At 35.4% G+C, this 24,760-nt stretch overlaps 2 protein-coding genes across 5 annotated transcripts; one reads left to right on the top strand and one right to left on the bottom strand.

Moving 5' to 3' along the window:
* Positions 1-144: 144 nt before the first annotated feature.
* LOC122041150 (zinc finger MYM-type protein 1-like) lies at positions 145-2,152 on the bottom strand. Its single transcript, XM_042600747.1, has 3 exons — positions 2,101-2,152; positions 834-2,005; positions 145-690 (listed from the first exon to the last, which is right to left on the bottom strand). The coding sequence occupies exons 1-3, from the start codon at positions 2,150-2,152 to the stop codon at positions 145-147; spliced, it is 1,770 nt and encodes a 589-aa protein (XP_042456681.1).
* Positions 2,153-6,835: 4,683 nt separating this feature from the next.
* LOC121974693 (putative 1-phosphatidylinositol-3-phosphate 5-kinase FAB1C) lies at positions 6,836-14,047 on the top strand. Of its 4 annotated transcripts, none has more exons than XM_042525873.1 (12): positions 6,836-7,817; positions 7,912-8,631; positions 8,710-8,863; positions 8,946-9,293; positions 9,740-10,228; positions 10,318-10,615; positions 10,664-10,700; positions 10,778-10,895; positions 10,983-11,144; positions 11,246-12,748; positions 12,833-13,090; positions 13,664-14,047. In XM_042525873.1, exons 1-12 carry the CDS (start codon positions 7,468-7,470, stop codon positions 13,907-13,909), a joined length of 4,683 nt encoding a protein of 1,560 aa, XP_042381807.1. In that variant the 5' UTR covers positions 6,836-7,467; the 3' UTR covers positions 13,910-14,047. The 4 variants fall into 4 exon arrangements, with proteins under 4 accessions (XP_042381807.1, XP_042381816.1, XP_042381798.1 ...); XM_042525882.1 differs by having other exon boundaries at positions 10,318-10,700; positions 11,246-11,906; positions 11,976-12,748; XM_042525864.1 differs by having other exon boundaries at positions 10,318-10,700.
* Positions 14,048-24,760: the final 10,713 nt, after the last annotated feature.

Genomic DNA, 24,760 nt, shown 5'->3' with positions numbered 1-24,760 from the left:
TGAGTACGGCGAATTTTTTTTGAACAGTTAATAACTTCTATGTAATTAAAAAAATATTTTTTAAATAACTAGGCATACAGGAGAAAAAAGTACAATATTATGAAAAAAACTCATACAATAATATTAAAATATGAAAGCAGTCTACTAACGAATACGTGACAATTGCATTCTTCGAGACTCCATGTTCTGAAAACGCTGTAAAATTGGCTCATTGTCGACAGTATTAAAAACATCTTTCTCGATATAGACTACTAAACTATCATTCATCCATTCATCTCCAATCCTGTTTCGCAAATCTGTTTTGACAATATTCATTGCCGAAAATACTCTTTCAACGGTTGCAGTAGCAACTGGAAGAAGTAAGGCTAGCTCAATCATCCGATAAACCAAAGGAAACACACGGTTCTTCATTGTTTCAATCATTTTCTTTGCAAGAGCTCCTAAATCTGAAATGCCTTCAAACCGTTCATCTGATCTGACGTCATCAATATATGTTTCAAGCTCTTGTTCAACCAACATACGCTCATTCCAAGAAAAATCATCCTCATAAAAATGAGCCAGACGCACTAACTTCTGTACATCAAATCTAGAGAACGAGTTCCTAGGATCAAGGCATGACATATAAATCAACAAATCTGTAGTTGTTTCAGAGAAACGACTATCCATCTCCTGTAGAATAATATCGATAACCTACAATTTAAAAAATCAAACAACAAAAGTAAAAATTAATAAATATGTTACTGTTTAAAAGAATTTAATTGATGGTAAACAAAAAAAAAATATGAAATTACCTCACAAAAGATTTCAACATGGTAGTAGTGATAAAAATTAACATTTTTCCCATCTCTCTTCAAACGACTACGGTTGTTGATGTTATCTGTCATATTAATTATTTCAATGGAATGAGTGTTACAAAATTTCTTCACATCCTCAAGTAAAATATCCCATCCAGAATCTCTCAACTTTTGCAATTTGCATTTCACATTATTGATCAAATGCATCGCATTCACAATATTTTGATCTTTCTCTTGTAGAACGGTTGACAAATGATTTGTGATTGCTAGTATACGTTTCATCAATAGTAGAATAAACACAAATTCATACCTCTCCATTCTTTCAACCAAAGTTCTACTTAAACCCTTAGAAGAACGATCACCATCATCAATCAAATTTTGAAGAACCTCTATAACAAATGGCCACATTTGTTCAATACGACATAAAGTTGAATGATGAGACCCCCATCGTGTATCTCCAGGTCTAGCTAGACTAGTTTCTTGGTTTAGTCCTCTACCAGAACTAATCTCTCCTCTTTCAAGAAGTTTAACTTTTCTGTCATGTTCAAGTTGTCGAAGTTTGTCGGCCCTTTTGCAAGATGATGCAGATATGTTCACAATCGAACCAACAATCCACATGAAATCACAAACATATTGATTTGCTTGAGTAACAGCTACAACCACTAGCTGAAGTTGATGAGCAAAATAATGAACATACAATGCATACGAATTTTCTTTTATTATCAGTGACTTTAAGCCATTAAATTCTCCAGACATATTTGAAGCACCATCATATCCTTGACCCCTCAATCTCGCCACTGACAAACCATACTTAGCAAATAAAGAGTCGATTGCCTCCTTCAAACAAGCAGCTGTAGTTGTTGCAACATGAACTACGGCCATAAATCGTTCAATCACCTCTCCATATTTGTTCACATATCTAATAACAACTGCCATTTGCTCTTTCACTGAACAGTCACGAGCCTCATCAAGTAGTAAAGTGAACCACCTATCTCCAAGATCAGCTAGAATAGCATTTGTTGTCTCAATTGCACAAGCATTCACCAATTGCTTCTGAATTTTTGGGGCAATCATTTGATTATTTCCAGGTGCATTCATTCCAACAACTGCCGCAACTTCTGGACACTCTGAGCTATACCATTTGAGCAATTCTAAAAAATTTCCTCTATTGGAAGATGTCGAAGATTCATCATGTCCCCGAAAAGGCAATCCTTGTAACAAAAAAAATCGAATTACTTTTAAAATGGAAGTCAAGCGTTTGCGATAAGAAACTTCAAGCTCATGTTTCCCTGATGAAAATGAATACTCCACACTTTGTCTTTGATTCTTAAAACCCTCAAATTGTATTCTTGCCTCATTGTGCGCACTACCAACTCCACCTACATGCTCATTGAATTTTTCAATTGCTTTTTTCCAATTTATGAAACCAGATCTCGTAAACACATCATCTCCTCCAAACCCTATATTACTAGGTCTAAAAAGATAACACCAGAAACAAAAGGTTGCATCCTTTGAAACACTATACTCCAACCAATCACGGTCTTTAAACCAAACCTCTCTGAAATATCTATTGTCTTTACCCATTTTTTTTCTTGGAAAATTATGGCCTCGAGGTTGACAAGGGCCCATAGCAATATATTCTTTTCGAATACGATCTCTAGCACCAACATCATACTCTTCAATCAATTTTCGTAAACCAGGATCAGCAACAATTTCTACTTCACTACTCAGATTTTCAATATTTTCAAATAAAATTTGCGGAGGAGGAGGAGGTGGTGGTGGTTGTGGTGCAGGAGTAGACTCTTCATCCGGAACACTAGACGATTCAATTGAACTCCTAGGCCTCTTTGCAAAATATTTCAACATTTTCTACAAATTATAATGTATGGGAAAAAATTATCAACATAAAGTAATGTGAATAATTTAACAATAACACAATTTAATTATTTAACATTATTCATCAACATAATTCTTTAAAAAAAAATAAAATTAATTTAACATACATTATCAAGAAACAATCAAACAATTATTAATAAAATAAAATAAAATCCATACCTGAATGAAGGTCGAAGGCTTCACCTTTGGACTTTGGCACAAAAAGATGGATCAGAAAGGGTTCCTCCTTTGATCGGCAATCGGCAAAGAGAAAAAAGATTTGGGCGCTGGGCTTTCAGCTTTGCTATTTGGTCGATCGTCGGCGCTCGGCACTGCAGAGAGAAAAAACTAAAGGGCAAGAAATATCACAAGGTTCAAGATTTGGTGAGAGATAAATAAAAATATAAAAAATAAACGTTTCCAAATATAAAAATTAAACTGAGGAAACGTGTCAATAAAAAAAAAGGAGGGATAAATAAAAATATAAAAATAAATTTTTATATATGCTTTATATAGGGAAACGTGTCAAGGTGAGTCACAATTAAAAAAATGAATTGACTTTGACTCTTCGTTTTCTCTATTTTTCGCTCGACGCTGCGTTTTTTCTCCGGTTGCTGCAGCCTGCGAGTGACTGCGTCCGATTTTTTTTTTTTGTTCCACCGGCAAGGGGGGGCGACCGCCGACGCCGCCCCCCCGGTACATCCGCCCCTGATCACTAGGACACAGTTTCCTTCTATAATCAACAATACACACTATAAGTGATATCATTTCCCAACTTATCGGGCTTATTGATTTATCGAACTAAATCTCACCCATTGATAAATTAAAGAAATAAATATCAAATATACGTGCTTGTTATTATATTAGAATTAAGAGCACACACTTCCATAATAACTGAGATTTTTGTTCCTTTATAAAGTCAGTATAAAAGAAACGACATCTAATGGTCTTACTCAATACACTCTAAGTGTACTAGTGTAATTATATAGTTAGGATAAACTAATACCTAATTACACTACGACCTTCCAATGGTTTGTTCCTTTCCATCTTTGTCGTGAGCTACTGTTTATAATTTATAAGGTACTGATAACATGATCCTCTGTGTGTGACACCACACACCATGTTATCTACAATATAAATTAATTGAACAACTACATTTATCATAAATGTAGACATTTGACCAATGTGATTCTTATTTCTAGATAAATGTTTATACCAAAAGTTAGGCTTTTAATATACACTCTAACAGTTTGAGCATGTTTTAATATTTTCTATCAGCTTATTAAATTTAAAGAAAATCATTCATTTGCAGTATAATTGCTAGTATTGAGCAACTAATAGTAATACCATCCACACAGCTCTATTTGCAAGTAACCTATACAACTCAAAAAAATAAAACTCGAGTGAAGCTTAATTCACCACACGGTTAGTTTTTTTTTTTTGTGGAATTGATTGACAAAGCCTAAATATGAAATTCCGGGTTTGCATGCTTAGATCGATTGATCAATGCTAATCGATTGAGCTATTTTGTGAGGAAATAGAAAGCTGCTGAATTGATTAACCTAATCGATTCAGCTTTTTCAATCGATTAAGTTAATCGATTCAACGTGGTTTCTCTATAAATAGAAGAGTTCTGAATCGATTGAGACGATTGATTGACAAGAGTTTCACGAGGAAACATAAGTTTGTTGAATCAATCGGTCTAATTAATTAAGCCTTGTCAATTGATTAGGCTAATCGATTGAAGATATTTTCACAACAGAACATAAAACCTCAGAATCGATTGAATAATCAATTAGAGACTAACCAATTGATTGGTTGGGCGAAAAAGAGTTGTTCTTTAGGTTGAATGATCAATTGGGAGTAAGGTCAATCGATTAAAAAACATTTTCCAGCCAAAAAGAATCCTAGAAAAGAGGGTTTTGTCGACATTTGAAGACGCTGGCTCTTGAGGTTTTGACGACGTGTTGTTACACTTTCCAAGTATCAATAGACTAACCAAAGTAAGAAAAGAGTAAGCAAAACAAGATTCATTATTGTAAAGTTATTTTCAATTTCATTTATAATTTTGTTTGTATTTCTTGTTGTATTATCTCATTGTATTATTGTGTTAGAAATTGTACGAGACTTCTCTACCTCCAAAAAGAAGGTTTTATAGTGAAAATGTGAGTGAGAAGTGAATCATTGAATTAGTTATCTCAAGGAGGTTGATACCAAGTACAATCAAAGGAGTTAACATTGTGGAGTCTTCGCTTCAAGTTTCCATTGTCATTCAAGTTCGAAGAAGCGAAACGAGCTATTCACCCCCTCTTGCTCATACATGTCCTAACAATGTGTTTAATTTGTTAACGTTCATAAATAATGTTCATGAATAACATTTGTGAACAATATTTGTGAACAACATTCGTAAATACTATTTATAAATAACATTCGTGACTAATATTTGTGAACAATGTTCTTGAACAATATTCAAACTATATTTATCAATGAAACTTTTATCAACATACTAAATAAATAAATAAATTTTCAAAACTCAATAACCAAATAAACAAACTTAAAATATAAAAATTTCAAACAATCAAATAAGTTTGAATTAAAAACTCGATAACATCTAAAGTAACTAAACTCAAGTTCATTAAAAAAAGGAATCAAAGCTAAACTTGAATAATCATTTCAATAACTTGATTCATTTTAGATTTGACTATATTTGAATTGACTTAACTCAATTATCTTATCATACAAACTTAAATACTATAAAACTTAACCGGACTTAATTCGTTTACCATCCTACTCAAATATGATCTAACCATTTGGCAAGTAAAAAAGATTTTAGAAATATTAGTTCTTAATGGTATAATTTTTTTAAAAAAATACTGAATTAAATTAGATGGTGCCAGAAAGGATAAGTTTTGTCGATATAAGTCTGATTGAATTAGGTAGCATTTCGGATTGCTCTAACAAAATAATTGCGCCGAAAGTTTGAGATTAGTGCGTGAAAAAGCAGAAAAAGACAGGCCCTTTTTCATTCATTATTCAGAAACTTTGTTTCTCAACTTTTTTACAATTGGGTATATATAATATGTTATTTTTCAAAAGGCAACACTATACAAATTTCATCTGACTCGTATTGTTTGTCTTGTTTTCAGAAACACCCCTGGAATTATATGGCCATCAAAACGGGTCCTGAAGTTCTCAGTATCAATTTTATACTCCAATCACGAAACCTTTTCTTTGCGCTTGAAATTGTTTCCTTTTTCAAATTAGACAAATCGATTTTTAAAAAATTAGGGTGTTTTAAGATAATTGAGTTAATTCGATTAGATTTCTTTAAACTTTTATTTGAACTTAGCTGATTATTTATATTTTTTGGTATTATAAATTTATTTATTTTAAAAATTTCTTTATTCATAAGTATGATAAAAGATAATATAATTTATAAGTTTTACTATATTATGATATATGATGTTCTAGATAAAAAAATTAAATCATAAATAATTATTAATCTTGGACGGTTAAATAATACATACTGTTGAGATATATGATCATGTATAATGATGATATAAAATATAAATATAACGAATATTAACAAATAATTAAATAAAAACTGAGAAAAAAACAGATCAAATAGAAAAAATTTTAAAATATATTTTCACCATATATTCCAGTCCTTGCAATTTATTAGTATTAATTTGCAGTTTAAACCTTTTTGTCACTCATTTTCAAAAATACAAAATTTTTCAAACCTTCAATTTTTTTTCATAAGCTAAAGAAATTTTAAAAAATTATTATTTCTTTTTAATTTTGAGCAAATCAAATTAAAAAAAAAAAAAATTCGCTACCTTAGCATAGAATATAACGTGTATATATAATATAACGTGTATCTTGAAAGCATACTATTTTATGCATAGATGGAATTAGAAAGAAAAATAAAATATTCTTTCTAGTATTTAAAAAAATAAATAAAAACTCAATTGTTTTTAATTATTATGTTCCCTTCCAAATAAAAAGAAATTTTTAATTTTTTATATTTTATTTCTTACCTTTTTTTCATAAATTGTGCTGATAATCTGTCTACATTGATTGATATGTTCAATGAATTAACAAAGAAATAAATTTATTTCCAATTAAATATATATATTTCTTGGCGGATAAGTAAATACGCATTTGGCAATTGGCATTCATCATATTTCTACCATACTCTCTTCCTCGCCAGCCATTTTCTGCTTCCGCTTCACCGATGAGAATCTCCTCTGCTCGTCGCTCCGCCGCCTCCCGAAGCAAGGGAAACTTCAACCTCCTCCTTATTCAACTGCTCCTAGTATTGACCTTCATCTAGCTCTATTCTTTTTGCTAGAGCCACCGCCACAAATGCCTCGACTTTAGCTTTCAAGCACAAGGCCGGATTTTGATTTTTAATATTAGGTTTGGATGTATGGTACTCTTTTAGGCGTCTTCGTATTTGATTTTGGAAGTACAAAGCTTTGATTTTGAGAAGTGTGCTCTTGGTGTTCCATCATTACGTTTTAGGTTATTCGTAATCCTCGTCGTCGCGTGGAGAAATTTTAGACTCCTCCGGCAGTGTGGATTTAGGAATGTTGATATTGCACCTAGTACATTCTTTCTGTTTCTAAGGGTAATCGGTAATTTTGTAGTTTTTTTAATTTGTTTCTTGCATTGTCTCCATTTGTGTTTTCCGAGAGATTTTTGTTGGAAAACGAGGGAAGAACTTGAGGCTAGAAATTTAGAAGCGAACTGCGAGGTTCTTTTTTAATAACCGAGAGCAGTTTCACTCCTCTTCATGGGAGTTTTCAGTTTCTCGCTTCTTGATCTGCTATCAAAAGTCAGATCTTGGGTAAGTGTCATTCCGGAAGCCATCTCGAAATTTTCTATGGCTTCCCATGGTGATCATGCGATTTGCTGCAAGTGTGGCCAATTGCTATGCCGGAAGAGATCTCTTAGTGCTTCCGCAGAGTCCAACAGAGTAGATCAACAACCTCTTTATTGTAACTACTGCTTTCGAGGTAGAAATGCAGTTCTGGCGGCACGGCCACAGTGTATTAGAGCAAGCACAAAACTCAGCTCTTTTCTCTCTCTGGAGGCGTCATGGCAGACATGTTGCCAATGTTCTTATTGCTCTTCACCTAGCAGGTAGTCTTCTCATTTTTATGAGTTTTGTCTGTGTATTTTGATATTTTCAGATGATTCAGAATTTTCACCTTCTCTTTGTTGGTATTGGGAACAGGGAGGAAGATGATGAGGGAAGACGGCCTTTTAGCCCTACTAGTGTGTTGTCTGATGATTCTTCTGATATAGATTCTGTCAGTTTTAGTACTCATAACAAGCCCTTCTACTTCAGTTCAGCAAATTCGAGCCCTTTGGATAGTCCTAGTAGTTTTGTCCAGCAAGGGTCTTGTTCTCCTGGCCAGTCAAGAAAGGGTAGGGTAGACATTGAGGATTTGCTGGAAAAAATTTCAGAATCTACATGCGCCAAGATTGACAGCAACAACAAGTCAAAAGTCCAGAATTCTACATGTCAACTTAATTTTAAAAATGATGAAATCTTTTACCCTCCTCCCCCAGAGGATGAGGGAGGTTGGCTGGAAACCAATTACTTTGCATACTCTGATGAAGATGATAGTGTTGGCGAGTCAGACAGGCTTTTTAGATCCAGCAGTTTGAATGGTGATCCATTATATGCTAAAGATAAGTTTAGTAAAATCAGCAAGGAAAATTTGTGGCTTACTGTTCATGGGCATTTAATGGCTCTTGTATCTCAGTTATTAAAGGAAGAAGGCATTGACACAGAGAATGATTTGGATGGGCAGAACTGGTTGGATATAGTATCTAGATTGGCATTGCAAGCTGCTAATTTTGTGAGACCAAACACTGTCCAAGGTGGTAGCATGGATCCTGGTGATCATGTGAAAGTGAAGTGTATAGCATCTGGAACTCCAAATGAAAGGTATCATTTCTGGCTTTTTTCTCTTGTAAACCCTATTGTAGTTAATTTGGGAACTAATAGTTGTTCGCTCTCACACAGCACTCTGGTGAAGGGTGTAGTTTGCACTAAGAATGTAAAGCATAAACATATGATCTCAAAACACAGAAACCCAAGGTTGCTTCTTTGGGGAGGAGCACTTGAGTGTCAAAAGGTTCCAAACGAACTAGCATCTTTACAAACCCTTCTTGACCAGGTTATGCCCTTAGTCATTGGTGTTTATAAGTATTAGTCATTGTTTCAGTCACTCAATAACAGCTCAACTGCTACATGCACAGGAAATTAATTATGTGAAGATGGCACTTTCCAAGATAGAGGCGCTTCATCCCAATGTGCTTATTGTTGAAAAAAGTGCTTCTTCATATGTTCAAGAACATATCTTTGGCAAAAAGGACATAACACTGGTGCTAAATGTCAAGAAGTCTCTATTGGAGAGGATATCATGGTGTACAGGTGCTCAGATTGTTTCCTCCATTGATTGTGTTACACCAGACAAACTAGGGTACTGTAAAATCTTTCGCACAGAGAAGGTGCTTGAAAAATTCTCATCTTCCAAGCATCCTAAGAAGAATTCAAGTACAACCTTGATGTTTTTCGAAGGCTGTCCACGACGTTTGGGATGCACGGTATAATTTCATTTAGTCCAGTTGCATATACAAGTTTATTATCTCAGTAAGCTAAGCCCTATGATATTCTAATATACTTGACATGCTATGTCATCCAATCCAATGCATGAATGAATCTATACAATTCAACTCTTCTTTAATGTTTCAAAAAGGTTTTTTTGTTGATTGACAATGCCATTTGGCTACACCTACCATGTCCTATTGTAATATTTAGTTGTACTTGTAAGCATTTTACATTGATTTTTTTTTTCTTCATATTTTTGCTATGTAGATTGTATTCTAGGAACTAGATGTTATTAAGCTCTTTACCTTGTTTAAGGGTGGAGAATAGTTCTAGCTTGACTTCTAGTACCTGGTGTAAAATGGTAAAAGCTAATGTGTTTTAATTTTATTTTAGTGGAGTGGTCAACTGTAACTCTGCTCTGAACTTAGCCTACCCTTTATAGGTTCTTTTAAGAGGTGCATCCCATGAAGAATTGAAGAAGGTAAAACGTGCAGTTCAGTATGCAAGTTTTGCAGCATATCATCTATTGCGAGAGATCTCATTCCTTGCAGATGAGGGTGCCATGCTTCCTAAACCTCCAATAAAGCCTTCGGTTACCATGCCTGAGAAGTTCAATGAGGTTGATGATTGTATTTCTCTACCTGTTGGAATTAGAAATTGCCAATGTTCAATACTGGAAAAATCAGCCCTTGACAGAAGCAACTTAATCAGTGACAAGAAATTGAGATTAGATGATACACATGGAAAATTTTCATATATAATTCCTGGTGATTTCTCCATGAACACTCATGAGAGAATATTGGTTTCCTTATCGAGCACTAATGTTGAAACAGGCATAGTTTGTGAGCGTGCCCAACTTTTTCGCATTAAGTTCTATGGTAGTTTTGATAAGCCATTTGGTAGATATCTTCAAGAAGACTTGTTTGATGAGGTAATTGATTTTCCAATGTATTAAGCTCAAATCTTCTTCTGTTCGTCCCCCTTCTTATATTCTGTGCTTCTCTCTCTCTTCTTCTTCAGACATTTTCTTGTCAGTCTTGTAAAAAACCAACGGAAGCGCATGTTCGTTGTTATACTCACCAACAAGGCAGCCTCACCATATTGGTTAGGCGACTTCCTTCTATAATTTTGCCTGGTCATCGTGACGGAAGGATATGGATGTGGTATAGATGCCTGAAGTGTGAGAAGGACATGGATGGAGTCCCACCATCTTCACACAGAGTAATCATGTCTGATGCTGCATGGGGGCTTTCCTTCGGCAAATTCTTGGAGCTTAGCTTTTCTTGCCATGCAACTACTAACCGTGTGGCAAGTTGTGGTCACTCTCTTCAAAGAGATTGCCCTACTAACCGTGTGGCAAGTTGTGGTCACTCTCTTCAAAGAGATTGCCTTCGTTTTTATGGGTATAATCTTTATAAGAAGTTCAATCAAACCTTCAATTCAAACTGCAATCAAAATTTCTACTCTTTTTATGTGGCAGGTGCAGAAACATGGTTGCATCCTTTTACTGTGCTCCTGTAGATATATTCTCTGTTTGCTTGCCATCAGCACTTCTAGATTTCACTTGCCCAGAATGGTTACGACAAGAGGCAGCTAAGGTAGGCGGTTGGCCTTTGTCTGTCAGGCAACACTTTGGGAACCAAATATTGATGCTTTGGTAACACATTGTGATTTTACTTCCGTAGGTATTTGATAGTATAAATCTCTTGCATGACAAAATATTTGATGTGCTCAATGCAACTGAGCGAAAAATAACTGCATCTGAAGATGTAGCATTGAAGTCTGACATTCACAGGCAAATTATGTTCCTGAAAGATTTTCTTAAAATGGAAAGACATGGGTACTTTGTATGTACAAATGCAACTGCCTGTTTAAGTTTTTTCTTTGCTCTTTTTGATATGCAGTGAACCCTTACAATTTAACATCTCTCTCCTATATGTGGTTACAGGTTCTTCTTCAACCAGTTATATCTGAAAAAATGCACCCATCCCAGGTAACAGTTGACATTATGAAGCTTAATTGGTTGAAATGTGCAGTCTTACTTGATTTTTACGCGTGGGATCATCGACTCTGTTTATTGGACTCATCAAGCAAAGAAAAACTGTATTCTGGACTTGATCAAAAGGTTATGAAGTTTCCATCTGAGACCAATCTTAGACAATGGAGAGTGGAAGTATCTTCAGTGGATGAGACATCCCATAATATACTTGGCGAAGTTACTACAAAGTCCTTACTCTTTTCAGGATCTTCTCCAGTATCTAAGTTCATGAGCTGGCATGAGGATCTTATCTTACGGTTTTGGTGTAACAAGGACATTTCTGAATCAGCTGAGGGTTATGTAGGTTCTATGCCTAGTCAGTTCAGTGGAGGAGATGATAGGTCGACGTGTTATGACAGCAGAATTAAAGTATTGGAGAATTCATTGCCACTTATGTCTGAACTATCAGATAAGATTGAATTGCGATTTAATGATTCTGATGAGTTATTGGTGGATCAACTAAATGATGTTTTGGAACCAGGTGCATCTGGACTTTCGATGGAAAAATCATGCAACTGGAACTTAATGATTCCATCAAGGGCTTATTCCTTTGATTCTGCTTCTCAATTCTGTAAGCATTCACACGTCAATTTCCTTCCAGGCTACATGCATTTAGCTCTAATGAAATCATTTGATCCAGCTGGTAGTTTTACTAGCATGGTGGAGGATCCGGTTAGAAGCATGCAAAGAGCCTTCTCTTTTAGTTTCTCAAATGCGTCTTGTGGATTAAATGGTCTTCTCAATCACACACCTTTACATCTATTTCCTATTTTGGAAAAGCTGACAGAAGGGGCACGGTTCTTTTTGCCTCAAACAATTCTTGATGGCACTGTAATAGTAGTTTATGATGATGAACCGACCAGTATAATATCCTATTCCATGTCATGTGAAAAATATTGCGACTACATCAGATCTAACTTGGATGGAATTGAAGATTCCAATATAATGGGTATAAGAAGTGATTTCACAACCAATTCTGAAGGTAAACAATCATATCCTCATTCTGACGGTGGATCTGATGTGCCTCAGTATCCTTGGGGGAAAACATCATATTGCAAGGAAACACATTTCAGAATCTCTTTTGATGACAAATATTCGATTCCTTCCGACAAAGTTAAATTTTCTGTTACTTGTTACTTCGCTAAGCAGTTTCACAGTTTAAGGAAGAAATGCTGTCCTAGTGAATTTGATTATATGTGTTCCTTAAGTCGTTGCAAGAAATGGAATACCCAAGGTGGTAAAAGTAATGTTTATTTCGCCAAGTCATTAGATGAAAGATTCATCATAAAACAGGTCACAAAAACAGAATTAGATTCTTTTGAGCAGTTTGCTCCACATTACTTTAAGTACATGATGCAGTCTATAAATGATGGAAGTCCAACCTGCCTCGCTAAAGTCCTCGGTGTATATCAGGTTAGAACCTACTACTTCCAATTCTCCTTTGACATTTGTGGAAAAAATTGTCACCCTTATTACTAACCTGATATAATATGTAAGGTGGGTATCAAACATTCAAATGGCATGAGGGATGTCAAGATGGATCTTTTGGTTATGGAAAATGTCTTTTTCAAGAGGAACACCTCGAGAGTGTATGATCTCAAAGGCTCTCTGCGCTCCCATCATAACCCTGATAAGTCGACTAATAATCCAGTTCTGCTGGACACTAACTTAATAGAGACAAAGCCCATTTTTCTGGGAGGCAAAGCAAAGAGAGAGATGGAACGGGCCATCTGGAATGATACTTCTTTTCTTGCAGTAAGAAATCTTATTTTCTCCATTTTGATCCTAAAGCGCCTAAATTTCTGCATGCTAAATGCATTTGCCTGTGGACATCAAATATATGATTTCTTTCTCTTATGTATAATACATATATAACATTTGCATATCATTTGATACTTCTTTCTGAGTTGGACACAAATTTGAGATATGAATGGTGTCTCAATTGATGCGCATTGTGATAATTTTCCTCTTTTCCCTTCAAATCATTCAAAGCATCTGATATTTGAAATTGATTCTTATTTTGCATTACTTTTTCTCTCGATTGTACTGACACAGACCTTTCCACCGTTTTATGGTCAAATGTCTTTTCTGGATTATGATTTGCTTTCGTCTCCCCCCTTTTGCAGTTTGTCAATGTCATGGATTGTATATGTTCGTGTATGCATTCAATATCTATTCATTTATGCAACTGTCAATTCTCTTGACAACCTTAATCTATCATGCACCTCTTGATGTTTATATTAAAACTTGTCTGCTTTTTTTGGTCCGTAACACATGATTTTGGATCTATTAATTCACAATTGAGCAGTTTTACCTTAATCTCTGCAGTCCATTGGTGTCATGGACTACTCATTGCTTGTTGGCGTCGATGAGACACAAAATGAGCTCGTCATCGGAATCATAGATTTCCTGCGGCAGTATACCTGGGACAAGCAACTAGAGACACTGATAAAATCATCAGGCATTCTCGGTGGCACCAAAACTTCAGCTCCCACTGTAATATCACCATTGATGTACAAGAGAAGGTTCAGGAAAGCCATGTCTAACTACTTCCCCACTGTCCCTGGTGACTGACCTATCGATTCTTTGCCAGTGAACTTGATGTCAATCAACACAAAAGGAGTTTCATATATTTGATCGTAAACTGCTGTAGTTTTTGCCATCAACAATTTGTTCAGTGACGATTATTACGGCATAGTTTTTATTTTTCGATATTTTGAGCACATATAAGTAAAAAAAAGCATTTTTTTTGAAAGAATGCCCTTTAGGGTTTTAAAATTTGCTAATCAGCCTTTTAGTTTTCTTTACAAAGTGCAAAGTCCCGATCTGGTTTTTACTAAAAATATGGACGTTAAAATGCTCGGTGGCAGGGCTACAAATAATCCCAAATGGCATGTAAGTTTGTTTGATAAAGTATGAGAGTTAAATCGAGTTGAGTGAATTAAATTATTAAAATAATTATTCGACATGATTTATTTTTTATGAGTTTATCTTGAGTTAGGTTTATTTATATATTATTGAGTTATCAATTTAAGTTTATTTGATTATTTGAAATCTTTATTTATTTCATTGATTATTAAGTTTGATCATAAAAATTTATTTATTTATTTTAAAATTTTTTATGTTTATTTAGTATGTTGATAAGTATTTTATTAATGAATATGATTCGTGAACATTATTTGTTAACGAATATTAATGAACCAAACATATATGTGTTCAACTTTATTTGTTTAATTTAACGAGTTATTCAAATTTGTTTATTTAATTGATGTTATGTATATTGAATGAACATAAATAAATTCTTATCAAATCAAATATTAAGATTATTCATAAATATTTGATCATTTATCGGCCTAAGATTATATATAAATGTAGAGGAATGATACATTGCTCACTAAACGTTAAATACTATATCTTAAATTCTGAAGCCTAAATCTTAAATCCTAAGTTTTCTAAAAAAAAATTAGATTAAGTGGGCACGGATGTACAAATATGATAGACATAATGTTAAAATTTTATAAATGTATTCTATAGCTCATTATTTTTGCGAGTTTTGATTCCCAAACTAAACTCATAAAAATTGAAGTAATCGGAGACAAAAAAAAATTGCGACTTTTTATGAAAAATGGTCTGAGGATCAAAACTCGTAAAAAAGTTTCTATATTCGAAGATTAAAAAAAACAAAAAAAAAATATAGTTTAGGGACAAATTTATGAGGAATTTGATAACGAAAACATAATTCGTTGCTAATTAGCACCGAAAATGGCAACGAAATAAATTTATTGTAAATTGACAACATATATATTTTCGTCACAGGATTCATTGCCAAACAAGGTCGAAATATAAATTTCGTTGGAAAATTTATAAAATCTGTGAAAAAAAATTTGTTCATCGCAGAAGCTGACAAAACAAAGCAATTTTTGCGACAAATCTCTAGATTCATCGCTAATTGATAACGAATATATGTTCGTCGCCAAATTCGTCGTAAATTTGGGACGAATTTCCAAATTCATCCCAAATTCTTTTTTTTTTAAGTTATACTTCCCAAAATTAAAAAATGATCCTAAAGAGCTTGGAATGACATGAAATAAGTTTTTATGGGTTCGTATCGTTCTCATGATCTTATTAATGACCTTAAATATAATTTTAGCCAATATATTGATGTTTATAAATTTTTGAAACAAGAATTAAATATTTATTACTCGTTCGTGTTAACAAATTTATAAACGTCAATATATTGGACGAAAATTATGTTCGAGACCATCAATGTGATCAGGAGATCGATACAAATTTATAAGAACTTATTTCATGTTATTTCGAGATCTCTAGGGTCATCTCCCAATTTTAGGAAGTATAGCTTAAAAAAAAAATTGGGATGAACTTCCAAATTCGTCCCAAAAATTTATTTTTTTAAAAAAATCAAAATAAATGCGTCTAAAAGGCAGAAGATCGACCTAGAGAGCTAAGAATCACATGAAACAAATTTCTATGGGTTCGTATCGATTTTCTAATCACATTAATTAGCTCAAATACCTAATAAAATTTTTTAATCGTTATAATAATTAGATTGACTTTATAAATTGTATGACTCAGTGAAAAAGAGTTAGAGTTTGAAAATGTTAAAGTGATTTTGATATCTAAAAATCACTCACCTAAATATATTGGGTGAAAATAATATTTGAGATCATCATTATGATCACGAGATTGATAAGAACCGATAGAAACTTTTTTCATGTGATTCCGAACTCTCTAGGTCTATCTTCCGTATTTTTATTTTGGACCCATAGGAACTTCTACATGTATTTTAATTACATGACCTATACCATATTTTTAACACTTTGTTATAAGTTTCATTTCATCTATGTTTACGTTTCACGCAAATAAGGATGAATGATATTTTTTGTCATTAAGCCTAGGATATATTATGATAATGATTAAAGTTTTGTTTAATTTGTTCTAAATGTTAGATATAGATATTATTGATATGTTAGATACATTTTTTTTTATTATAAATGTTACTTATTATTTATTTATAATTTGACACGGGAAAAGAAGAAAGGAAAAGAAAGCGAACAAAGCTTGAGATGACAATTTGTAATTTTTTTTTTTTTGTGCTTTGGATGTCTTGTTAGATTTGTTGTTTGGATTATGACTTGTTGACCTTTGGTATTTTGGATATTATACGACTTCTTGTTGTTTGGATGATGTTTATTTGTGTATGAATATAATGTGTTTACTTTGAATGACTTCTTTGAATGTTGGATATGGATGTATTGAATATATTTAATTAGATGTGTTGATGTATTTGATATGTAAATATGTAAATAGGATAAAAGAAAAAAAAGGGGAGATGTTGGATTTCTTTTCTTTTTTTTTTGAGTTTTGGGAGAATTTGCGATGAAATCTTTTTGTTGCAAAATTATTAAAGATTTGGGATGAAATTTGGGACGAATTCAAATTCGTTCCTAAATTAGTCGTAGATTTGGGACGAAAATCTATTTTTATCGTAAATCTGTGAAGGTAAATTTGTTTTCCAAGCCAAGCTTTTTCAAATCTGCAATGAATTTTTGGTTGAATTTAGATTTGTCCCAAAGTTCATCCCAAAATTCGTCTTAGATTTGGGAAGAAAATTTGTTTTTGTTGCAAATCTACGATTGTAAATTTGTTTTTCTGGCTGAGCTTTTTCAAATCTACGATGAATTTTGGGACAAATTCAGATTCGTCCCAAATTTAGGACGAACCCATATTCATCTCAAAATTTGTCGTAGATTTGGGACGAAAATTTATTTTCGTTACCAATCTATGAAGGTAAAATTTTTTCTTACCGAGCTTTTTTGCAACGAAAATAGATTTTTGTCCCAATTATGTAACAAATTCTAAAATAAAATTCATCGCAAAATTTACAACAAATTTTCAGCTTTTCATCTCAAAAATTGGCAATGACATATTAGCAAAGAATATATTTTCGTCCCAAAATTGATTGCAAAAAATTTTACAACAATTTTTTTTTAAAAAAAATCGTCCCAAAAATACTATTTTTTATTTTTTTTAGTGTTCAATTACTCTGAAAATTTGCATGTCGAAGGAAATCGGATTAAAGATCAAAACTCGTCAAACATCAGAGCAATTGGATTTTTTTTTTTTTTTGCAAGTTTTTGTGAGTTTATGGTAATCGATATCTGAATTAAAACTCGAAAAAAAAAGAAAAATTTATATTCTATTATTCTAATTTTTATGAGTTTTAATACTTAGATCGATTTACTTTAACATCAAAATTTTAACATGCAAAAGTTTAGGAGCAATCAGATTCACTACATTAAATAAAATTATAAAAATTTTATCAAATCGTGATATGATTATTAAAATAATTTAAAATTTTTATAAATTAAAATTAATAATGTAACTTACAAATCTTAAAAAATTTACAAATTAATCCTATCATTTTAAAAATCTAAGAATATAAAATTGAATATTCCCCATAAAAAAAATTAATGTTTTCTAATTACTACTTGATGCAGTGATCGAAAGGAGACCCACCAATGGGCCAAACTAGAAGAAAAGTAATGGACATGGAGATCAAGGAGAGAACAGTCAAAGACACATACCCATGAAGTAAATTAATTAAGCCAAGCGACGACCTCGTTTGTCCGGTCGGGCGTGACAACCCGGTTGGCCTTAGTCGTGCTTGAACGACCGCTCTGGGAAAGCCCGCGATTAAGGCTGATAGCCAAACAATAATTCCCTCCGACCGCTACTTCTGAGCGGGAGGCATGTCCGGTCGGACAAAAAGCAGCCCTACGACAATAGTACAACCTAACGGAAAGCAGGACAATAGTTTTGTGCATTACATTTGGACGAGGGCTACCCAATCGAGCAATGGTCGGTCGGCCGCGTCTGGACCTACTAACTATCTTATCATATCATTTTGAGAGTTTGTGCCGCTAACAGCAGAGCATGTCCAGCAAGTAAATCGTACTTTAGAAGCTCCCAGATTGTCACATCAGAAAGTTACATGACTGCTTAAGGAATGACGTCAGGAGTATTTTTGACTTGTCTTTTCCTAGGATGCCTTGGGAAACATGCACATGCTTTAAGATGCGTGTACGAACACTACAGTGACATTATAAAAGGAGGTTCCTATTTACAGGCGAAGGTATGCGCAACTTTATTTTCTACACGCTCTTACTATGATTCTCTATTTTTCTACTCATCGAAAACTGACTTGGGCGTCAGAGGGCCTTCACCAAGAACCCCTTCCCGGCCCGGCACTAACTGAAGATGCTGGAATTTCGTTCTGTTTCAATTTCCCCTGTACAAAAATTATACAAGTACAAAACTTTTCCTAGCAACCCGTATTTTCGATCAGACATGTGTTTAATTAATCGAGCAAGTATTTGACGGATCAAAGCACATCTTGATCGAAATACAAGATCGCTTGCCTCTTGTGTTGGTGTTCAGGATCGATACAAAGAAAACTAAACTAATTACACAGCGAAATCAAAGAACTAGTTGTATCTTTCCTTTGTAGCCAAAGACCTCTTGATCTTCCGTTGTATTCCTCTTCTCTTATTCGACGTTGTGTGAGCGACGATCTACCAAGACAACAAACACCATTCCCTTCTTTTCTCCTAAACCGCCGGCAACCAAGAGAGGCTCTAGGATGGGGCACCTTTTTCTCTTATTTCTTCTCTTCTTCTTCTTCTTCTTCTCCAAGCCGCCACCCACCAAGGATCTAAGCAAGAGGCGCCGGCCCCTAGCAAGGAAGGAGGAGGCGCCGACCCTAGCAAGGAAGAGGAGGCGCTGACCCTAGCAAGGAGAAGAGGTGGCACCGACCCTAGCAAGGAGAATTGATCAAAAATCAAACTGGATGGGTGGATGCGAGGCTTTATATAGAGGCTATAACATGGACCTAGAGGAGGAATTGGTTTAGGCCTCCTGATGGGCTTATGCCTCCTGTGTTTGGCCCGAACACTCAATTCAAGTCCATCAATAATAACCCATACCACTAAAAAGTTATTATTGAACTACCACACTAATCCCATATTACAATATGGGCTCATTCTTATCATGAGTGCGTTAATCTCCCTGTATTTAAGATATCGTATGTCCATTAATTAAATGAGTTATTGACAACTCAATTAATTAACATCTGATTCCAATAGTAGTACCACTCAACTTTATTATCATACCGGACTAAGTCCACCTGCAGGGTTTACATGATAATCCTTATGAGCTCCTCAAGGGGACATCATCAAATTAAATAATTAGGACACAGATTCCTTCTATAATCATCAACACACCATATAAACAGTACTATTTCCCAACTCATCGAGCCTATTGATTTAACAAATAAATCTCACCCATTGATAAATTAAAGAAATAAATACTAAGTATACGTGCTTGTTATTATATAGAGATTAAGAGGACGCACATCCATAATAATAGAGGTTCTGTTCTTTTATGTAGTCAGTACAAATCAAACAACCTCAAATGGTCCTGCTCAAAACACACATAGTGTACTAGTGTAATTTTATAGTCAAGACAGACTAATACCAAATTACACTACAACCGTTCCAATGGTTTATCCCAATCTATCTTGGTTGTGAACTACTATTTATAATTTATAAGGAACCGATAACATGATCTTCTGTGTGGCACCACACATCATGTTATCTATAATATAAATTAAATGGATAACTGCATTGACATATATATAAATATAAAATGCAAACATTTGACCAAAGTGATTTTCATTTCAAAATATTTGAAAACAAATGTTCATACAAAAGTTAAGCTTATAATATGCATCCCAATAATCTCCCACTTATACTAAAAGACTATGTTGCCATAAATGCTGTCATACATCTGATTCCCATCCACTCAACATGCCTATCAAAAGTTCTCACCAGAAGGACCTTAGTGAAAGGATCTGCCAGGTTATCTGCTGATGTAATCTTGGTGACAACAACCTCTCCTCGTTTTATGATGTGTCGTATCAGGTAGTACTTGTGCTCAATGTGTTTACTTGCCTTATGGGCTCGTGGTTCCTTCGAGTTTGCTACTGCAACACTGTTATCACAATAAATTGTGATAACTTTGGGTAAATCAGGAATCACATCTAAGTCCATCAAGAAGTTTCTGAGCCATACAACTTCTTTGGCTGCCTCAGAGGCTGCCACATACTCAGCTTCCATGGTGGAGTCTAAAACACATTTCTACTTAACACTCCTTCATGCTATGGCTCCACCTCCCAAAGTAAACACATGCCCCGAGGTTGACTTACTACTGCCCCTATCTGATTGGAAGTCTGAATCCGTGTAACCCACAGGGAGCAAATCATCTGCCTGGTAAACCAACATATAATCTCTAGTCCTTTTCAGGTACTTTAATATATGCTTTACGGCAGTTCAATGTCCCAGCCCTAGGTTACTTTGATATCTACTAACCATGCCCATCGTAAAAAAGATATCCGGTCTCGTACATAGCATTGCATACATTATGCTTCCTACAACAGAAACATAAGTGTTAGGATTGTTCGTACTCGGCTAGAGAGGGGGGTGTGAATAGCCGACCCCAATCTTTCGCGTTTCTTCCTATGATTAGGTTAGTGCAGCGGAAATACAACGTAGAAAGAAAACAGGAGAAGAAAGACAAACCATATAACGAGGTTCGGAGATGAACTCCTACTCCTCGGCGTGTCCGTAAGGTGGACGAAGCCTACCAATCCGTCGGTGGATGAGTCCCCGGAAACCCGGCTAATAGATACTCCTTGTGGGTGGAGAAACCTCGCCACAATAACTCGCAACAGCAAGATAGAATACAAGGAATACAAGAAGTAAATACAATGAATGTAACAATACAAGCTTGCCTTCTTGTCGTCGACTGAAGTCCTGGAAGCAACAACTTCACGGACGAATGCCAACAAGCAGCTCAGCCGGGAGAAGCTCACGCGGGGCTTCGGAAGTGAGCTCAACAAAGCTCAGTCGAAGCTGAAACTTCAGCAGCAGAACAGAAGTTCTAAGGAGGAAAAGAGAAGAGTGACCTGCACGGAAGATGCCCTCGTCTCCTTATACCTGCGAAGAAGACAGCGAAGAAACTAGCCGTTGCGTCACAACGGCTAGAATGATCTGAAAAATAAACATATTGTTTAAATTCAAAATACAAACTTTGGTCTTTCGAGACTAAATCGGGCTTAATTTTACCAACACGACCTCTTTCCTAGTTTGCATATATCGATCAAGTCGATCTTAGAATGATGATCGAAGTTTAACATGTTTGATGGGATGCATTCGGATGAGCTATGTATCATTAATTCATCCAAACTTCTCAGCCCTAAACCTAAGGCTTCCACACCAACATCCGGTCAACCTTGACCTGTTGGTACATCATGCCTAGCATCCGGTCACTCCCTTGACCTGCTAGCACTCCCCGCTAAGTGTCCGGTCAATCCCTTTGACCCACTTAGACTTTTCCACACCAGATGTCCGATCATCCCTGATCCATCTGGATTTTCCTCTTCGTGCCAAGTATCCGATCATTCCCTTGACCTACTTGGACTTTCCAACACCAGAAGTCCGATCATCCCTGATCCATCTGGATTTTCCCTTGCCTGGGTTCACTCACCAGGACTTTCACCTAGCTTCACTCACTAGGGTTTTCACACTGCCTAGCATCCCAGTTAGGACTTTCTCACTGCTTCACTCACCGTGACTTTCCAACCGCCTAACATCCCAGTTAGGACTTTCCGCTTCCCCAGGACTTTCCAATCGCCTAACATCCCAGTTAGGCCACCGCCTCGCTTCACTCACCGGACTTTCCAATGCCTAACATCCAGTTAGGACTTTCCCAGTCAAGTCTCCAGGACTTTCCAATCGCCTAACATCCAGTTAGGACTTTCCCACTGCCTCACTCAGGACTTTCCAACTGCCTAACATCCCAGTTAGGACTTTCTCCTGGCTTCACTCACCAGGACTTTCCAACCGCCTAACATCCCAATTATGACTTTCCCACCGCCTGGCTTCACTCACCAGGACTTTCCAACCGCCTAACATCCCAGTTAGGACTTTCCCTCGTGCCAAGCTCCCTGCTTGGATTTTTCCGTGCCAAGCTCCCTGCTTGGACTTCTCGCGTGCCAAGTCTCCATACTTGGACTTTTCGCGTGCCAAGCTCCCTGCTTGGACTTTTCCAGTGCCAAGTCTCCATACTTGGACTTTTCAGGTCAACCAGGTCAACCTTGACCTAGGGTTGCACCAATAATCTCCCAACCATCTATTCTTGTCTCACATCAAGAATAGAACTCTCTCACGAGTGTCAAACATCAACATGCAACTCAACTAGGTCAACCTTGACCTAAGGTTGCACCGACAATCTTCCCAAGTCAAACATCAAAATACAACTCGAGTCAAGTCACCTCGAGTCGGGTCAACCAGGTCAACCTTGACCTAAGGTTGCACCAACAATCTCCCCCTTTTTGATGTTTGACAAAACCCATAATCAAGTTAGGTTAACCCGATAACCTAACTTAGGTTTTCCAACCATCTTCCAATGTCCAATGTTCTTTCCTTGAACATTCTCTGGACATTCTCCCCTTAGGTTAACCCGATAACCTAACTTGGGTTCTCCAATAATTCTCCCCCTTTTTGACACACATCAAAAAGAATTCCAATGTTCTTCCTCGAACATTCCTTGACATTCTTCCCCTAGCTTAGGTTAACCCGATAACCTAACTTGGGTTCTCCAATAATTCTCCAATGAACACTCTCCCCTTTTTGACACACATCAAAAAGGAGGGTATCAAGGTCAAGAGTTTCTTCCTAATGAAAGTCCCATACCTTTCATTGAAACTCTTAATTTCCCCCTTGATACTAAACTCAACAATCAACTTAGTGATAATCCCATATCACTAATCCTCAAAAGTCTTAAGGAGTAAAAACTCCCCCTAAAAGTCAACTCCCCCTTGACAATTAGGTAAAACTCCCCCTAAAGGTCAACTCCCCCTTGACCATTGCACCAACAATGTCTTGGAGAGTTTCAAACCTTTAGAAACCCGAAACTCACTCCCAAAAACTGAAATTTCAGACACCTGCTGAAAATCAGAAACTGGCACGCACTGATCGGTCCTCAGACCGATCAGAAGCCCCCTGGATCGGTCCCCAGACCGATCCACGCTTCACTGATCGCACTGGATCGTCACTGATCGGTCACCAGACTGATCAGGCCTTCCTTGGATCGGTCCGGTGACCGATCCAGCATCTGAAATCAGAGATTTCTGATTTTCTCCCCGGGAGAAGTTCAGAAACTCACAGAAAATTATAAAAAATTCCAAAAATTACGAAACTTTGAGGATACATTCCTCATATCATACACTATCAAGGAAAAATAGTTTTCTATGAAAATAGTTTTCATTTTTCAATCTTGATACAAAGTTCAAAAACTTTGAAATAGTTCAAGTTTAACTCAACTTTGTATCACAATGTTCAATGATGAATGCTATCACTAGGAAAACTTCATCAAGGTTTTTCAAATCAATTTTAAAATGCTTTTAAAAACCATTTGAATTTAGGACCATAATCTTAGGGCTAGATGTACATGACTTGTACACAAGCTTTCCCTATGATCCTTAATTTCTTGAATTAGGGTCATCTAGGTACAAGGACTATGCACCTTGATCCTAACTCATGATCCTAATATCTCACACACATCTAAGGTGTATCAAACCACATTCAAGTCAATTTGATGTGAGATATGAATTAAGGTCAACTTAGGCTAAGTTCTCATGCATTTTCTAAACACCAATTTGATCTCAATATCAAATTATATGTTTGTCCTTAAATCAATTTCATTGATTATAATGCAAGAGATGATGACATGGCATATAATGATATCATAAGTAAAAACATGTGCCAATGTCATGATGTCATGGCATAAAATTTGAAAACTTAAATAAAGCATGACATATAAACTAGCCTAAGCATTATCATGACATTTCAAATGATAATAAAACTAAACATGATGTCATGACATGTGAGGGCAAACAATCATGGCAAGATTTAACATAAATAAATATACCTAGATTACCTATCTAAGTATCCTTAACCACTTTGCTAACCTAAAATTTAACCCTTGATTGCCCTAAAATGCCAGAATCCTAATTTTGACACTTTTTGAACTCTAGATTAATTCATGCCACTTAAAGATCAAATTTATCCTCAAAACTTGGCATGTTTCATTTTTCCTCGAGAGTTCTCTAGATTTTCCCAAATTGTGCCAATTAAAATCATTCTTTTCCATAATGGCACATTTTACTCTTCCAAGGAGTAAATGATAATTCCATTTCATTTTCAAAGGTTCACAAAACCTTGAAAATGCTCCTTGAGTGTCAATTTCCTCAAAGTTGGGTTAACTACCCTTCTTATTGGAGTTGAC

The sequence above is a fragment of the Zingiber officinale genome, chromosome 1B, assembly GCF_018446385.1.
Source record: "Zingiber officinale cultivar Zhangliang chromosome 1B, Zo_v1.1, whole genome shotgun sequence".
Lineage (NCBI taxonomy): Eukaryota > Viridiplantae > Streptophyta > Magnoliopsida > Zingiberales > Zingiberaceae > Zingiber > Zingiber officinale.
This window is presented reverse-complemented; position numbering and strand designations above follow the sequence as displayed.

What these genes read in the sequence shown, in the direction of transcription:
- LOC121974693 (XM_042525864.1), top strand. Translation starts at nt 7,468, where the DNA reads ATGGGAGTTTTCAGTTTCTCGCTTCTTGATCTGCTATCAAAAGTCAGA. An exon ending in AAGTCCTCGGTGTATATCAG is followed by an intron (nt 12,749 to 12,832) that starts GTTAGAACCTAC and finishes ATAATATGTAAG; the next exon opens with GTGGGTATCAAACATTCAAA. An exon ending in ATGATACTTCTTTTCTTGCA is followed by an intron (nt 13,091 to 13,663) that starts GTAAGAAATCTT and finishes TAATCTCTGCAG; the next exon opens with TCCATTGGTGTCATGGACTA.
- LOC122041150 (XM_042600747.1), bottom strand. Translation starts at nt 2,152, where the DNA reads ATGAGGCAAGAATACAATTTGAGGGTTTTAAGAATCAAAGACAAAGTG. An exon ending in AATCAAAGACAAAGTGTGGA is followed by an intron (nt 2,006 to 2,100) that starts GTATTCATTTTC and finishes TTTTGTTACAAG; the next exon opens with GATTGCCTTTTCGGGGACAT. An exon ending in TGAAGAGAGATGGGAAAAAT is followed by an intron (nt 691 to 833) that starts GTTAATTTTTAT and finishes TTTAAATTGTAG; the next exon opens with GTTATCGATATTATTCTACA.